Below are 15,978 nucleotides of genomic sequence, written 5' to 3' on the forward strand. Positions count from 1 at the left end.
TCCGTCCGCGGCTTTGCTCAGGGAGTATCAATATCAATGCTAGAAAGCTGTAATTTTGCACGGATATATATGAAAACTATCCGACAAAACTGGTACGAAAAAATTTAAATAAATGTAGGGTACTTGTAGTGGACGGACGGTCCACTAGCTTAATATTTCCCTATTTTATTAAGAAAAACACTTCGTTATTATTTTTTGTATATTTTAAGATCACGTTCCTACGTTGGCAGCTAGCATACAAGTCTTCTGTTTAACACCCTTGCGTCCGTTTCCTATTATTATTTTAAAATTAGAACTATGCTGCCAGCATCGAATCAACGGACACAAGAGGTTAGTACAATATCCCTCCCTCCTATTGAGGTTAGGACTAACCTACCTAGGCAGGAACAGTTAACAAAGGTCTACCATAGCTCTGCTAGAGCTGACCTGCAGGTTAAATAAGACCAGCCTTAATAATCATTGGGAACATGCCTTAAATGGCCAACTCACAAGCCCGCAGCTCGAATGAACAAAACCTGCCGAAAGGATCATTCATGGTAGTAGTTAAACTAAGTGCTAAATTATGTTTGGCTAAGGCAAAAAAAAATTAATAGTGTATATGACACTTTCCAACATTATCGTGTTTACAACACATATTGCCAAAGCCAACCGCATGTAAAGCTAGCCTTACACAACGGTATAGACACAGCATCGTTTATGATGTGTGTCGCACCACCATGCAATGCAAACTTCACATCAGATGAAAAGCTAGCTCCACACCGCAGTATAAACACAGCATCGCTTATGATGTGTGTTGCACCACAGTGCTTCACTGACTTTAGATCCTAAGTTTTCTTAAAAATTTCATTTTTTAACTACTAAATACTATCACTGATGAGTTGAAGCATCGTCCCCATCATAGGACTTTGAAATGGCTGATGGTGGTGGTGAAGTGTCATATCACCCCTCCAACACGGTGCGCAGTCCGCATTAGCGCCAGACCCATTCATGCACCATTCAACACGGAGTGCAGTCTGCATTTGCGCCAGCCAAGCTCTTCAACTCACGATGTCATGCCACATCAGAGACATGTTGTCATCAGTATCTAGTCAGAAAATATTTTTAAATACAACATGCAATTATAAATTCATTAAACAATTATACATTCATTATTAATCACTCTTTTACATTAAACATTCTCATAACATAAATATATCATCCCTTAGCCAACGGCGAAAGTGCTTTAATTATATTCTCAATACCATCAAAGTCCATTCTCCACTGATAAAAAATTAATATATTAGTTATTATTCAGAACGTGAGATTCTTTAACTAAAAATAAAAATTCAGCATCCTCGTTCCAAGCTAAACTTAAGAAAAATAATATATTAACTACAAATAATTAAAATGGAGCGCCATTCCGGTACCAAGCAGCATCTAGATTAAATAAATTATACAACTTTGTCTATTTTTTATTCTTTCTTCTAAACTTCGTAATTCCATGAAGCATGGAATCAGTCTGCAACTTCTATCTTGCTCCAACAAGAACTTTCGCCCTTGGTTTCCTAACCAAAGCGTCTCCGATGAGCATGTAACATAAAAAAAACACAAATTATATACAGTTCCATAATATATACAGAGGAATATTTAATTATCTAAGTACAAAAAAATGCTCATTAAATTATCAAGTACCCTAGCTATTCCTAACACTTTACATATCATAACACTTCCCGTGAATAGAACTTTTTAAGTCTATTTGAATGAACAACATACTTAATTCCATTACTTCCCACTCCTAACTTTTTAATCAAGTAATTTACACTATTAATACGCCTTAGAATAACATATGGCCCTTTAAACTTCCTACACAATTTATAACTCATACCAGTGCTTCTATGTGGACAATATAACAAAACTTTATCACCTGGCATATAAAACTCCATCCTCGCATGCCTGTCATACTGCCGTTTCGATCTTTCCTGTGCCCTTTGTATCCTTCTTTTAATCATCTCGGTCAATGCAGCTTTCCTCGCGATTTTCGCTTGCAGTGATTCTGTAAATTGGATTTGATTAAGTCCGAGGTTTATATCTGTTATACATAACGCTTCTCTACCATATAAAGCCATATACGGACTCACACCAGTGGCAGTATGCTTACTTGAATTATATGCCATGGTGGCTACCGGAAGAACACTGCTCCAAATCTTCTGGTCTCGTTCCAAATATTTCGAAAGGATTCCTATTAAACTTTTATTTGTCACCTCACAAAGCCCATTACACGCTGGATGATACGCTGTAGTATGTAATATTTTTGCTCCAAATGCTTCCACTGACTCCTTCACTAGTCTTGATGTAAAAACCGATCCTCGATCGCTTAAAATATATTTGACTCCGCCATATCTGCAAAATATCTCGGTCACAAGAAAATCCATAATAATTTCCGCTGTCACTTTCATGACCGGTCTGCAAACAACATATTTGGTTAAATACTCCACTGCTACAATTGCATATCTCATACCCGTATATGATTTTCGAAATGGCCCAACAACATCTACACCAACCCTTTCGAAAATATCACGAACAGGAATGTTTACAAGCGGTGCAATATTTTTCCGAACATTTCGTTCTTGACATACTTGACAACTTCTGACATACGCCTCTACTCGTCTCTGGGCCGCGACTATAAAGTAACGTTGTTTAAACCTCGCAAACGTTTTAAACAATCCAAAGTGACCACCAGACCACATGTCATCGTGTATCTCCCTCATACATTCTGTGAACAAAGAATTCGGCAAAACCAAAAGATTATTTACATTATTATTTACACGAACTTGCTTGTACAAGACATCCTCCTGTAACATAAAATTTCTGTACGATCTATTGGGATTTTCCAACAATTTTTGTCTTATCATATTACAAAAATCATCTGACCGTTGGGCTACCTTCACTTCTGGCATCTGCAACGCATATAAAACCAAACCATCCTTTTGTAGCGAAATATTTTCTTGCACGTCTCTCTCATTCTCGTACAATGGATTCCTACTGAGGAAATCTGCAACAACATTTTCTTTCCCCTTACAATACATAATATCGAAATCCCATCCTTGAACAGATAATGCCCATCTTGCAAGTCTTCCATTCATATCTCTCTTCGATTTTAACCACACAAGAGCTCTGTGATCCGTTACCACTTGAAAGTGCGTGCCATACAGATAGCTTTTAAAATAATTCAATGCCCATATCAATGCTAAACATTCTTTCTCCGTCACCGAATATTTTTGTTCAGCTGCACTCAGTTTTCTTGACGCATACGCTATAGGTTTCAATTCCTTCTTGCCTTGCATTAAACATGCACCTACGGCGTATCCACTACTATCTGTGAACAATCTTGTTATCATACCTTGCTCTGATGAAAAATAACTTAAAATCGGCGCCTCACATATCTTTGCCTTTAATTCTTCAAATGCTTGCTGTGCATCATTCGACCAAATGAATTTAATGTCTTTCTTCATAAGATTAGTGATGGGCAAAGCTTTTTTTGCAAAATTATCTATATATTTTCTATAAAAAGAAAATAATCCTAATACTGAGCGAATTTCCTTCAAATTTCTGGGTGCCTGTACATCTTTTACCGCCGCTATTTTTTTTCTATCCGGTCCAATTCCTTCTGCGGACACTTCGTGGCCCAACACGGTGACTTTCTGAAACCCAAATCTGCATTTAGATGGTTTTAATGTTAAATTCGCACATCTCAAACGTTGTAAAACATCTTTCAAAGCATCCATAAATTCTGGGAATGTTTTTCCATAAACTAAAATATTATCTACATACACAATCGCCTTCTTGTACTTTATTCCTGCCAATACCTTGTCCATCACTCTTTGAAATACTGCTTGCGATGTCTTTAATCCAAATGGCAATACATTAAATTCATATAAACCTGTATGTGTTACAAATGCAGTTTTTTCCTTGCCGGCTCCGAGCTTTAATTGCCAATATCCAGAATTCATATCTAAGTCGGCAAAGTATCGGGCTCCCTGTAAACAACTCAATAAATCCTCAATTATCGGTATCGGATATGAATCACATTTAATTTTTTTATTTAACATACGATAATCCACACAAAACCTTGTGGAACCATCAGGCTTATCCACCAAGACCACAGGTGACGCGTATGGACTCATTGATTCCGAAATGACTCCATTTTCCAACATCTCTTTTACCTGCTGATCAATAATTTCTCTCTGTTTTGGTGACACTCTATATGGGGCTTTATGTACCGGATCCTCATCCATTGTCGTTATTTCCACTAATGTGTCTTCATAACACCCCAGTTCGCTAGCCGCGAACGAAAAAGTATCACGATAATGAACCAACAATTTCTTCAACTGCTCTTGCTCCTTGTTCTGCAAATCATTAGAAATATTATATACGATATCCTCCTTCTGCGCGTAATTCAATAAATAATTTTCATTTCTATTTACACTATTTACAAAATAAATATAATCAGTTTGCTTCAGCATATTGACATCTGTCATTGGCACTAATGAGCCCTGGTTATATTCAAATAATCCATTTGATTTTTTAATAAATGGTACCTTGAACTTCTTTTTCAAAATGAGACAATTCTCACTGAAATCTATTACCGCATTATTTTCCTTAAGAAAATTCTGTCCCAAGATCAATAATTCACTAGAGTCATTTATTACATATAAATTCAGATTATAACACACCTTGTCAATTAATCCTGTTAACGTGCATGAGCCTTTGACCGGTATTTGGTTTCCTCCGACGGCACGTAACGGCATACTAGACATACTCACCACATTCAACCTCAACTTGTTTACCAAATTTTCTGAAATCACCGACACAGAAGCACCAGTGTCCACGAGCGCATCATAATTATTGTCCTTGATATTAACTGAAATAAAAGGGGCCATATTTACAAAATCATTCGACATCTTGCTATCTAACCTAATCTTATTCTTCACTACACCTAACCGTACATTACTATTATCTACATGTATATTCTCTTCGAGGCTTTCCGAATTCCACGGTCGCTCCCCCGAAGTTCCTAACGACGTGGAAAGGCATTTGGGTGCGCTCTATACGACGATGAAGGCATTGGTCCACGCTGTATCGGTTGTTGATTGAATTGTCTGGGTCTTAGATCATACCGTCGATTTGGCGTAGCTACTGGAGTTGCACGCGTCGTAAATGGGGTTCTCGGAGTCCCATGCTGCTGTGGCGTATTGGTAAAGTATGGCGACTGATACGTGCTTCTCGGGGTTTGCATAACATTTTGCGGAACGTCCCCCGCCTCAGGAATAACCACGGCCTCACTTGGTCTATATATCGGCAGATTTATATCCTCATGTCCATTTTCTCCGGATACTTCTGAAATTTGTCTTAAGACTTTTTTCAAATCATCCTTCGAATCAAAAATTCTCGTTGCCAACAACATTTTATACTTATCTTGTACTGAGCACAAATAATGTTTCGTAAATTTCGCTTCATCGGTTATATCGGCTTTCTCTGCCAATAAATCTAAATTATAAAAATATTGTATCAAATTCTCGGACTGATTTTGCTTCCGTAGATAAAATAATTGAGTATAATCTACAGCCACCTCAAATTCATTTTTTATCTTGCTCAGTAAATCTTCATAATTAGTGAAAGTAGAGAATTTCGCTTTATACCAAGATGCTGCGGATCCTGTTAGATACGCCGCGATGGCAAATTTCTTTTGATCTGCCGACCAGCCGCGTATTGCTGCTACAGCTTCAAATTGCATAATAAAATCTGACACGTCGCCAGCGCCATCGAACGTAGCTTTGTCCGCCATGATGAGACCCACTATATATAATAATAAATGCAAACTTTACCTTTTCTTTTCTCGTCGATCCTTACTTACTCAAGGCTTCTTATTATATTATCTCGCTTTGCGCAAGAGGACGGATCTCACTCTTCTTTGTAAAGAGCCGCACCTCCACCAAATTGTAGTGGACGGACGGTCCACTAGCTTAATATTTCCCTATTTTATTAAGAAAAACACTTTGTTATTATTTTTTGTATATTTTAAGATCACGTTATTACATTGGCAGCTAGCATACAAGTCTTCTGTTTAACACCCTTGCGTCCGTTTCCTATTATTATTTTAAAATTAGAACTATGCTGCCAGCATCGAATCAACGGACACAAGAGGTTAGTACAGTACCTCCCATACACGTAAAGTAGGGGTTTTTTTTTTCATCCAACCCTATAGTGTGGGGTCTTTTAAATTAAAACCATTAGGGGGTTACTAAGACGATTTTTCGATTCAGTGATTTGTTTGCGAAATATTCAACTTTAAAGTACAAATTTTCATTAAAATCGAGTTTTAGGGTTTTTAACTTAAGCTTTAGGGATAAATATTTTTGAGAGTTGGTAACTCTGCGCTCGGCCCGCGCGCTGTTTGTGACGACGGGCGACGGGCGCGGGCCCGCGCACGACCCGTCCCGCGCCCGACCCGCGCCCGCGTTCTGTGTGAAGGCGTCCATATACCGCCATGCAAATACGCCCGTCGCGGGCCCGCGCACGACCCGCGCCCGCTCTCTGTGTGCGTTGCCCTTTATGCGTATAGATACAGAAACCATCTTTGCGCCCTTTGAGTCGTTAAGCCTCGAGAGTCTTTAGGGTTCGAGTCTTTAAGCCTCGAAATGAGCATTTTCACAACACTACCTTTTCGCAACTTTTCGTTTCGCAAACTCTTAAACTGTAAATATTTCAGTGCCTTTAGTGTAAGTTTTCGGTTATAAAATACGTCTCGATCGCGTTCGCGTTAAAATCTCAATTTGTATGCAAACACGAACAGCGCCTCAAGCGGAACGTTTGCGACGTTCATGTTTCCATATAAATTGAGATTTTAACGCGAACGCGATCGAGACGTATTTTGTAACCGAAAACTTACACTAAGGGTACAGGATTTATTTCAGGGCCATCGTGTAGAACCCTATAGGTTAGGGTAGGTTAATTTTTTAAAAATCCTGAAATATTTACAGTTTCAGAAATATTTAACAGTTGTCAAACGTTATTCGCCGAAACATTAGTAAACCCTCTTTTGATTGTTAATGGATCCAAGTCTCCAATATAAAAACATATATTCTTTTGATGTACTTACTATAAGTAACCTATGACTAACGGAAAACAATCTTACAATTTATTATACCTGCATATGTTCCTCAATTACTTATGCTTAGCGTAATTTAATTAATTAATTTACACAATAAAATGCAGATCTCGACAAAAGTGTGCGCTCTCTTATTGTAATAAATAGGTTAAAGTAATTGACTTATTAAACTGTATTACTACGAGTAATAAAGGTAATAAAAATTTAATTTTAAAGAATGTGAAAAGAGCCAGCAAAAGCGCTTACAATTTAATAGCAGACGTAATAATTTTCGCTGAACATATTTTTGCAAATTCGTAATAAAGTCCACTATGAGAATGTCAACGTCCTAATCATATCGTAATAAGTCTAGCTCTTACCAGATTAAACCATTATATCACAATGCCGGCGATTTCTATTCCCTCACGTTGGAACAGCGGGGCATAAAATAAAAATACAGACCTATTTGCACAAAGCAACCAATAAAAAGAACAATTTCAGTTATTTATGCAGTTATATTATCATAGCTGCCATAGTTGTGACTTCATTCGCTATCCATTGTGAGCGTGCAGAGTTTATGAGCAGAATATTTCGGATTCTCATGCCGACTCAGCAGCTTTCAAGCCGAACACTAACATAATGATTTATTGTTTCAGATGCCAGCGATGTAGCCGACGCGCAATCATAAACTGCAAAAACGTGCAAAGTGCTCGATATTGAGTTCCGAAGTTACCCCATCTCGGACAAGTCGCGCGCGAGACATTACGTTGGTTCGATATTCAAAAATGTGCGCATGTGATTGGTTTACGCGTTCAGCGTTCTCTTGATTAGTGATGTGCTGTGTCCATAGTGGTTATCGATAGTCGTCGAGATGGCGACGATGGATTTAACGAACGAAGTGGTCCGGTTGAGGGCCGAGCTCGAGAAGGTGTCGACCGAAAGGGACATGCTTCTCTGTGAGGTGTCCAACCTGCGGAGAGAGCTCGAGCTTAGCGAGTTAAAAAACATGCAGGATGACAGGTGAGTGAATTGTTGCTAATGACGCGTCTCGAATAAAGATAATAACGGTACAGTCGCCGTATGAGTTAGGTATAGTATAGGTACTTATGACGATGGTTTCCGCACAAACAAAGGGCGCACGTCTTGTAGGTCCTTTGAAAGGCTCGACAGTTCGTCGGGGGCTTCTCACTCCACGCTACTTAGTTGGTACAAGTTTCAGGTTTATTACTTTTAAAATGTATTAATGTATGTACTTTATTGTACATAAAACACAAAAATAATACAAAAAGAAAACAACAAAACAAAAGAGTACAAAGGCGAACTTATCCCTAAAAGGGATCTTTTCAAGCTAACCTAAACAGGAAAGGAAAACTTAAAGATAGGCGAACAGTAATTTATGCACAGTGAGAAGAAAGGAATAGGTTATAACATATAAATAAAAACACTTAATAAACAAAAATTAGTATGACATATATATATATATACAAATAAAAAAATATATGAATAAACAATAAATAAAAAGAATAAGTACGATTACCTACTTCCACAGTTTCTTCAATTTAGTAGTCGGAACAATTATATAAATCCGCACATTATGCACGCGCTTACAGTTGTGATAGTGCATAATAAGTATATAAAAATATTTGCACTAGTAATGATATAAAAATAATACTTTCAATACAAATAACTGAATGCATTAATTTTGTATCTTAAAATTATTGTACATTAACACTCGATCAAAATTATAATAATTATATATATTCTATTAATAGAAGCATATTGGTATCATGTTAATGGGGTCATAGGATATTGTTACTAACCTAATATGGATTTTTTTTGCCTGAATTAAATAAAATTGAATTGAATTGGTAGGTCCTCGTATTAGTCAAATGCAACTCGCATAGTGGATGTTCAATATGTATTTCAATATGTATTTATCTATATAAGTATGTTTATCCGTTGTCTAATATCCATATTACAAGCTTTGCTTAGTTTGGGACTAGGTCAATTGGTGTGAAGTGTCCCATGATATTTATTTATTTAGTTTACTTCCGCCCTTCTTCCTTTAAAATATGATTGCGTCCTTCATTAAACTATTAAAAATGCACCCGAAAATGCGGTAACTAGGCGCCTAAAATACATACATTGCAAACGTAAAATATGATCTCATTCTTAACATACCATCACATACCATCTCATTCTTAATACTAAATGTCTGCGACACGTGACGCACTGTTACCGCTCCCGCCTCCGCTTTGGATTCAAACCCGCTCTCGCCCGTATCTTGGCACGCGCACACGCATGCCTATTACCCCCATTGTCGCCGGTAGAGTTTCCGACGTGTCTGACGTCACAAGGTCCTTTCCACACCCTGAATAGACCCTTAAAAGTGGTGCTGACTCAATTTTTCATGTTAATTTTTTCCTTTTTTTCCTCTACCCCCGTTTAAATAAGGGAAAACGCCCAAAGCGGATTGGGGTTTGTTAATTATTTTTTGATTCGATTACGTTAAATGTTTCGCTCGAAAAGTAATTACTTTAAAGAGAAGTTTTTTTTTAGTCAGTTTGGGATGCTCATCGGCGATTGTTAAAACTTACGCCATATTTTTTAAATTGCTTATATTAGGCAATAACCAGGAAAAAATATTATTTTGTTGCTTCGACTGCAGCGGAATGAGGTAGGTACAGTCGAACAAATTGAATCATGCATGATCCAGGGTGGAACCTTTGTGCTACTAATGTCATGTTGACATCTCATACTTTTGTCAAGGTAATCATAGTGAAATTGATTATTAAAAGGTTCCACCATGGGTCATGATTCAATTTGTTCGGTCGTAACACCATCGATGTATATATAATGTCATTGTAATAGTTATAATGTGAATGGTGCGTAGTTGTGCGAATTTTCCAAATTACTAAACTCTTTTCTAACTTTTTCTCAGAAAAAAGAAAGCGACGAAGTGTTTTTTTTTTTACATTTTCCACTCATAATTTTTCTAACCACGACCTGCGTGGTACCGCAAAATTCATAATTTATGAATCTCCTTCTCATTCTTATATTTGTATGTAAATGACTGAAATGCCTACTTTCCGTGGAAAGTGAGTATTTGAAAAATATACCGAAAATTTTTAGTGAGTAACGGGATTTTGATCTACATTATGAATGCGGGTGTAGTAAATACGTCATGAACAAAATATTTCATTTTTTAATATGAAATAAAATTTGTTGATATTTAGGTACTGTTAGTTTTTCTATATACACTGTACTTGAATTGTTATTTAACCTACGAGTAGGGACATATATAAGTTTTTTTTTTAATAGAGGAAACAAACTCTTTATTGTACAACTAAATACTACAAACAAAACTGAAAAACAATATAACATATAAGTACATTTACTACATTATATACATTTGACTGTCAATGGGTAAATTTCAACAAAAGCTTAAGAACCACCGCTCCGTTTTTTAACCCCTGACGTAAAAAGAGAGGCACCGTAGCTCTTAAACGGGTGGACCGATTTGAATGCGGTTTTTTTATTTGAAGTCAGGTTTTCTAGCGATGGTTCATAGACATGTTTCATCAAAATCGGTTCAACAGTTTTTTAGATATTGAACTTTGAATTGACAAAGTCGGGAGTTTACCAACTTTTTGTTAGTTAGGTTATAAGGATCAGCTGTGTGAATTTAGTAGTTTGAAAACGAATAAAAAAAAAGAATTTGGGATTCAAAATATGGCCTACTTTAAAAACAGCTTTGACTTTTGCGATTAATATGGCTTATAGTTATCGAACTTTACTGCAATACGGTGGTACGGAACCTTTGCCTTTCGAGTCCGAATCGCATTACCTAGGGGGGTTTTTAATTTTACTGAAAGGCTTGTAGGTAATTATGAAGTAATTTAATGATAATAACTTTTAAATGAAACTAAAAACTACAAGTTTCGCAATAAACTGTTTTAGTAAGTCGGAAAAATTGTGCTATCAGAACTTTCCATTCAAGTTATCTCGGATATGATTATAATTTATTATACAGAAAACTATAGCTTAACCTTATTCCCAAAACATCTCTAAATCAAGACAAATCGCGGACAAACCGCCCTTACCCTCATCATCCTAAGTAATATAGGCCAACATAAATAAATAATTATGCAGATATGTATTTGCATTGCAGACAGTAACAGCCAATAAAATTCTATGTTTGCGGGCGAAGGTCTATTGTGATAAGAATTATTTGGCTAGAATGAATAAGCGCATTTTAGGCGCAAAGCCTCACAGAAGAGACGTGGGACGGGGCGCGTCGCGGACGGCGCGGACACGGGGCAAGGGCGTCTCTGCCCGTCTCTCCCGTCTGCTTTGGATCGCGACGTTTCTATACATTTCGTATGAAAACTGATTAAAGGGGCGACGCGCCCCGTCCCACGTCTCTTCTGTGTGGCTTGCGCCTTAGACATCATTCTGCGATTTTTTTTTTCTTGAATAAGTACCTATTGGGATGATACATCCTCATGGAGGTTTAGTACTGGTCCTCCTCGGACGACCACGACCACCTTGTCAAAGTGTAATGACTTAGAAGAATAAAGACCTATTGGAATAAGTTTACGGCCTTAAGCTAGGAACACACTGACGCCGGAGGCGGAGGCGGTACCGGTTGTAATATTCGAGCTAACGTCAAAGAGGCCACACAGAATACCGCGCCACACTTATTTCCCGCGCGGTATTCTGTGTGCTCTCTTTCATGTTAGCTCGAATATTACAACCGGTACCGCCTCCGCGCCGCGCCAGACCGCCCCGCCACCGCTCTCTGTGTGTTTCAAGCTTTATACTTAGAAATCTGCTTACTTACTGGTTTTCAGATGTTGAGTTGTTTCACTAATTTGTTGAATCAGGCGTTAGTAGACGACCGGATGGCCAAGTCAAATGTCCCATGATATGTATTTATTTATTTATTTTTATTTACTTTGCGAAGGTCCATAGCAATGAACTAACTATTTAATTCATTGTGTTGTTTCACATTTACGTCATTACCGCTCATTAGTAAACAATTCATTGATAGACCTAGGATTTACGCAGCACTGTAATTACTTATTATTATATTTAGTAACGAAGGAGCGATGAGCTTGAGAATGATGCGCGGGCGTGGGGGTTAGTAAGGTAAGACTATCCCAGTCAAAGACATTATATCTAGATGTAGCTCTGTGATCCCAGCTGTAGAAAGCGGGCTGAGCGAAGTTAGTCGCGGGGTCTGTCAGAACAAGTCTCGCTCGTCTTACGAAGCGAACGTTTTCGCCGTTCATTTCATTTTCTGTCCAGCAAGAGCATCTCAGCCGCTCAATGAACAGAGTAAGGCTCGCCGCATCTATTCTGATTGAGGAAGTTCTCTCTTCCTGCCCGTGCCAATCGTTTTGAAAGACAATTTGGCACGCGTGGATAACCTGAGAAGCTTGGCGAGGTGGATTACTAATGTATGGGCAAAAAACTTTTCTCAAAGTATCACATCCCAAAATATTTTACTCAAATTATCATTTGCTAAAACAACTTATCGCAATTTTACAGTTAGTAATTTTTTTTTGGCAAATTATTGTTTCACAAATAATTATTTAGTCATGTTTCATTATTAGTCAAATGTTTCGTTTGGCATAAAGCCTCTTCCCAAAATATTGCATGGCATAATAACCTACTTTTCTGGTAGCTCTTCGTTTCTGTAAGGGACGCAGTTCTAACCTAATGTAACCTACTTTTCTGATAGCAGTTCGTTTCTGTGGGGGACGCAAGTTCTAACCTAACCTAACCTACTTTTCTGGTAGCAGTTGGTTTCTGTGGTTGGTTCGTGTGCGAAGTGTCATTTTGAACAAACATATTTTTGGAATATAATAATAGCCATAAGGAAACGTTTGTCATAATAAAACTTGACAATGTAAAATTATGTCAAATGATAATTTGACCAAATGAATGCGAAATGTTAATATGCTAAAGATTATTTTGGGAGATGGAACTACTGCGATAAGTTTTTTGGGAAGTGAAATTTGGCGAAAAATATTTTGCCGATACGGCAGTACACCTGGCGAGGTTTATCGACGGCTTTGTGTGAGAAGACAATATATGTATGTATCTGTCATATCAGGCTACTAATCTTTAGTCATGTATGTCTATACTGTCACGCACGCGATAAATACAAGAACGATTAGCCTCGTCCTTGATAAACATATAAGCGCCCAAAAACCGCCAGATTATGTGAGATGACTGATATCTCATATTACGACCTGACTTGCTGAAATGGAATTAGGTAATCTGCAAATTGTTAGGTCATTTGTCTTGTCACGTGATGCTATGAGATGTCGGCTACCGTCTAAGTAAAGATCCAGTACATATTGCCAAAATTATAACATCGTAACGTTTGGTACGAGTATGTCCGGATTCTTCCGTTTCGAGAACTCCTTTTACACATAGACCTTTTCAGCGTAGATACGAGCATAGAGGGGCAATTGGTGCGTCCGATGAATAGACATTTATTCTACCAGTAGACGAAACCGTTAATGTCAACAATAAGTTAAATTCCTGTACGGAGTGTGCATGGAGGGAGAAGAGACGGCGACACATTGTGCTGGAATGCACTAGCGTGGCAAACTACCGAGCACTAAGCTGCATCTCAAAACACAGTTCGCTCTAGGAAGTCGACGGCCTTAAGTGTCTACTAGGCTTCCTCCAGGAGCGAGGCTGGCCCGAATAGTGCCTATATCCAGTCACGCGAAATAGGCGCACATAGACGTCGAGTTGTGGGTGTGGAGAACAGTCAGCTTCTGCCTATGCCTTCCCTGTCTTAAATCGAATCGCAACGATGAGTCGTGTGTGTTTGTGGTGACAGCGAAATAGTAGGCAACTTACCTGCAATAACATGAACGCGTACACGTTTTCGTTTTCCAATATATATCGGTGATCTTGAGTTGTGAAGTCGGAAACAGGAATCTGTTGGTAACGTTTGGTTTTTGACAGCTTGTTAAAACTTCGCGTTCGGTAGCGAAAAGTAATACTTTTCGCGACGCTCCTGTGATGATTCTGAAATGTAACGACGTCTACCTTGAGTTTTGTATCACCATTAAGATGCAGGAACTGTATTATTATTGTTTTCTTCTGTATGTTGCTACATAATACTTTTAGGACCGTAAATAAAATATATTCTGTCTTTCTTTCATTGAGCAGCCAATAAAAATTACATCATGGTCTTTATTTACCCTGGATGAAAGACACTCGTGCAAAAATTAACGCCTCTAGGCTTAGTGGTTAATGTCTTAAATTTTTACATCGTTCTCATGAGCGTGTCGGGATAAATTGTAGTCTATGTGTTATTCCAAATGTCCAGCTCGTAAAAGAGACGAGAACAAGAAACACACGCACTCAAATTCGCACACTTTCGCATTTAAATGTAATGTTAGTGGAATTTATCAATTAAACGTAAACACGAATTTCAGTAATTGTAGGTGATACAGTTTATTATCCAAATGATCAAAATATATGAAATAAAAAGACAGTTTTGTAATCTTTGGATAGTTTGTTTTAGTAATCACATTAGAATACTCTTATTAGATCTTTGCTTTAGTGGATTAGTGGTATTTTGTCATTTCCTCTAGTTTAAGATTTAGAAGCCAAGCTGAGGGAATCATACATCAAACTGCGAGTCGGTGTTGAAAACTTGTTGGGTGCAACGTCGCAAACTGCATGGAAACGGCGTGTAAGTTATAATTGAGCACCTGCTGAATATTCTCGACCCCTCAAGTTTGTAAATAATTGTGAGCGTATAAAATTATAACTTTATCAATTTCCATCGAGTGACATGACACAGTTGGATAGTAGGACTCTAATAATGAATAAGCCACTTTTTTTTTAGATAACGCTTGGTTTCTGGAGCTTGAAATTGTAGAGAACCTGGAAACGTTGTACCCGCCGTATCATATTAGCTGTAGAACGTCTACTGTTGGATATAGGACATAGGCCTCCAGTTGCTTCCGTTGGAAGCGACTTGCATCCACCTTGAACCCGCAGCTTTGACCAGGCCATCCGTCCATCTCGTTGATGGACATTCTACGCTGCGCTTGCCGATCCGTGGCGTATTCTAACTAATGGCTGCAGTAGAGTATACACAACTGAGAAGGAGCATGCCATTTTTATAATTTAGAAAGTTTTTCTTATTTTTTAATTTTAACGGGCAACGTACAAATTTGTCACATTAACCCATAGGGCAAAACATTAACTAACCAGAAAAAAATGTACATCTCACAATTGATGAAAACTAATTCCTTGTCACATCAAAACCTTAAAAGCATTAACGCCATGTCTGAGGCCGGCTGAGCTAAAATACAAACATTCCCGTGTCATACTTGCTCAGGTTGGCTGCTGCAACCAACGCCTCTCTCGCAGCACGATTCCAAACACATTCCACTAATAAATATTGGACATCTTCTGTCGTACCGCATAATTCACAATTTGGTGAATCACTTTTTTTCATCGGATGTGCAAACTTATTAAGAGGAACATGTCCGGTGCGCAGTCTGTGTGCTGTTACAATGAATTTACAACGTTAATTTATCAATATTTGGTACTTGCAGAGCCCCTTTTCAGGTTTTTTTCCCTAAGTATACTTCGTGACATTTTCAAAATAATTTAAAAGTTATGCGACAAATAGACTTGTTTATAAGTTTTTTATGCAATAAATTATTTGCATTTTCATTTTTTTTTCATCCTAAACACGTGGTCAAAATTAGTTTCAGACTACTGGCGAAGCTCCCTGTTGTACCGCCATGCTCACTTACACTTTCTAAGTGCTTGTAGTACCGAAACTCATGTGGCGCCCATTTTTG

At 37.9% G+C, this 15,978-nt stretch overlaps 1 protein-coding gene across 6 annotated transcripts in view; it reads left to right on the forward strand.

Annotated features, from left to right (window-relative positions):
* Positions 1-15,978, forward strand: part of LOC141438738 (uncharacterized) — a 213,231-nt gene that overhangs the window by 111,044 nt on the left and 86,209 nt on the right. Inside the window, exon 1 of one of the 6 annotated variants that reach the window (XM_074102674.1) lies at positions 7,788-8,146. The exons of the other annotated variants lie outside the window; for them this stretch is intronic. Within the exon in view, the coding sequence (XP_073958775.1) occupies positions 7,998-8,146 (149 nt within the window). The 5' untranslated portion in view covers positions 7,788-7,997. Of the gene's footprint in view, positions 1-7,787; positions 8,147-15,978 lie in introns of those variants that run through there. 6 annotated transcript variants of the gene reach the window in all.

The sequence above is a fragment of the Choristoneura fumiferana genome, chromosome 19 (assembly GCF_025370935.1).
Source record: "Choristoneura fumiferana chromosome 19, NRCan_CFum_1, whole genome shotgun sequence".
NCBI lineage: Eukaryota > Metazoa > Arthropoda > Insecta > Lepidoptera > Tortricidae > Choristoneura > Choristoneura fumiferana.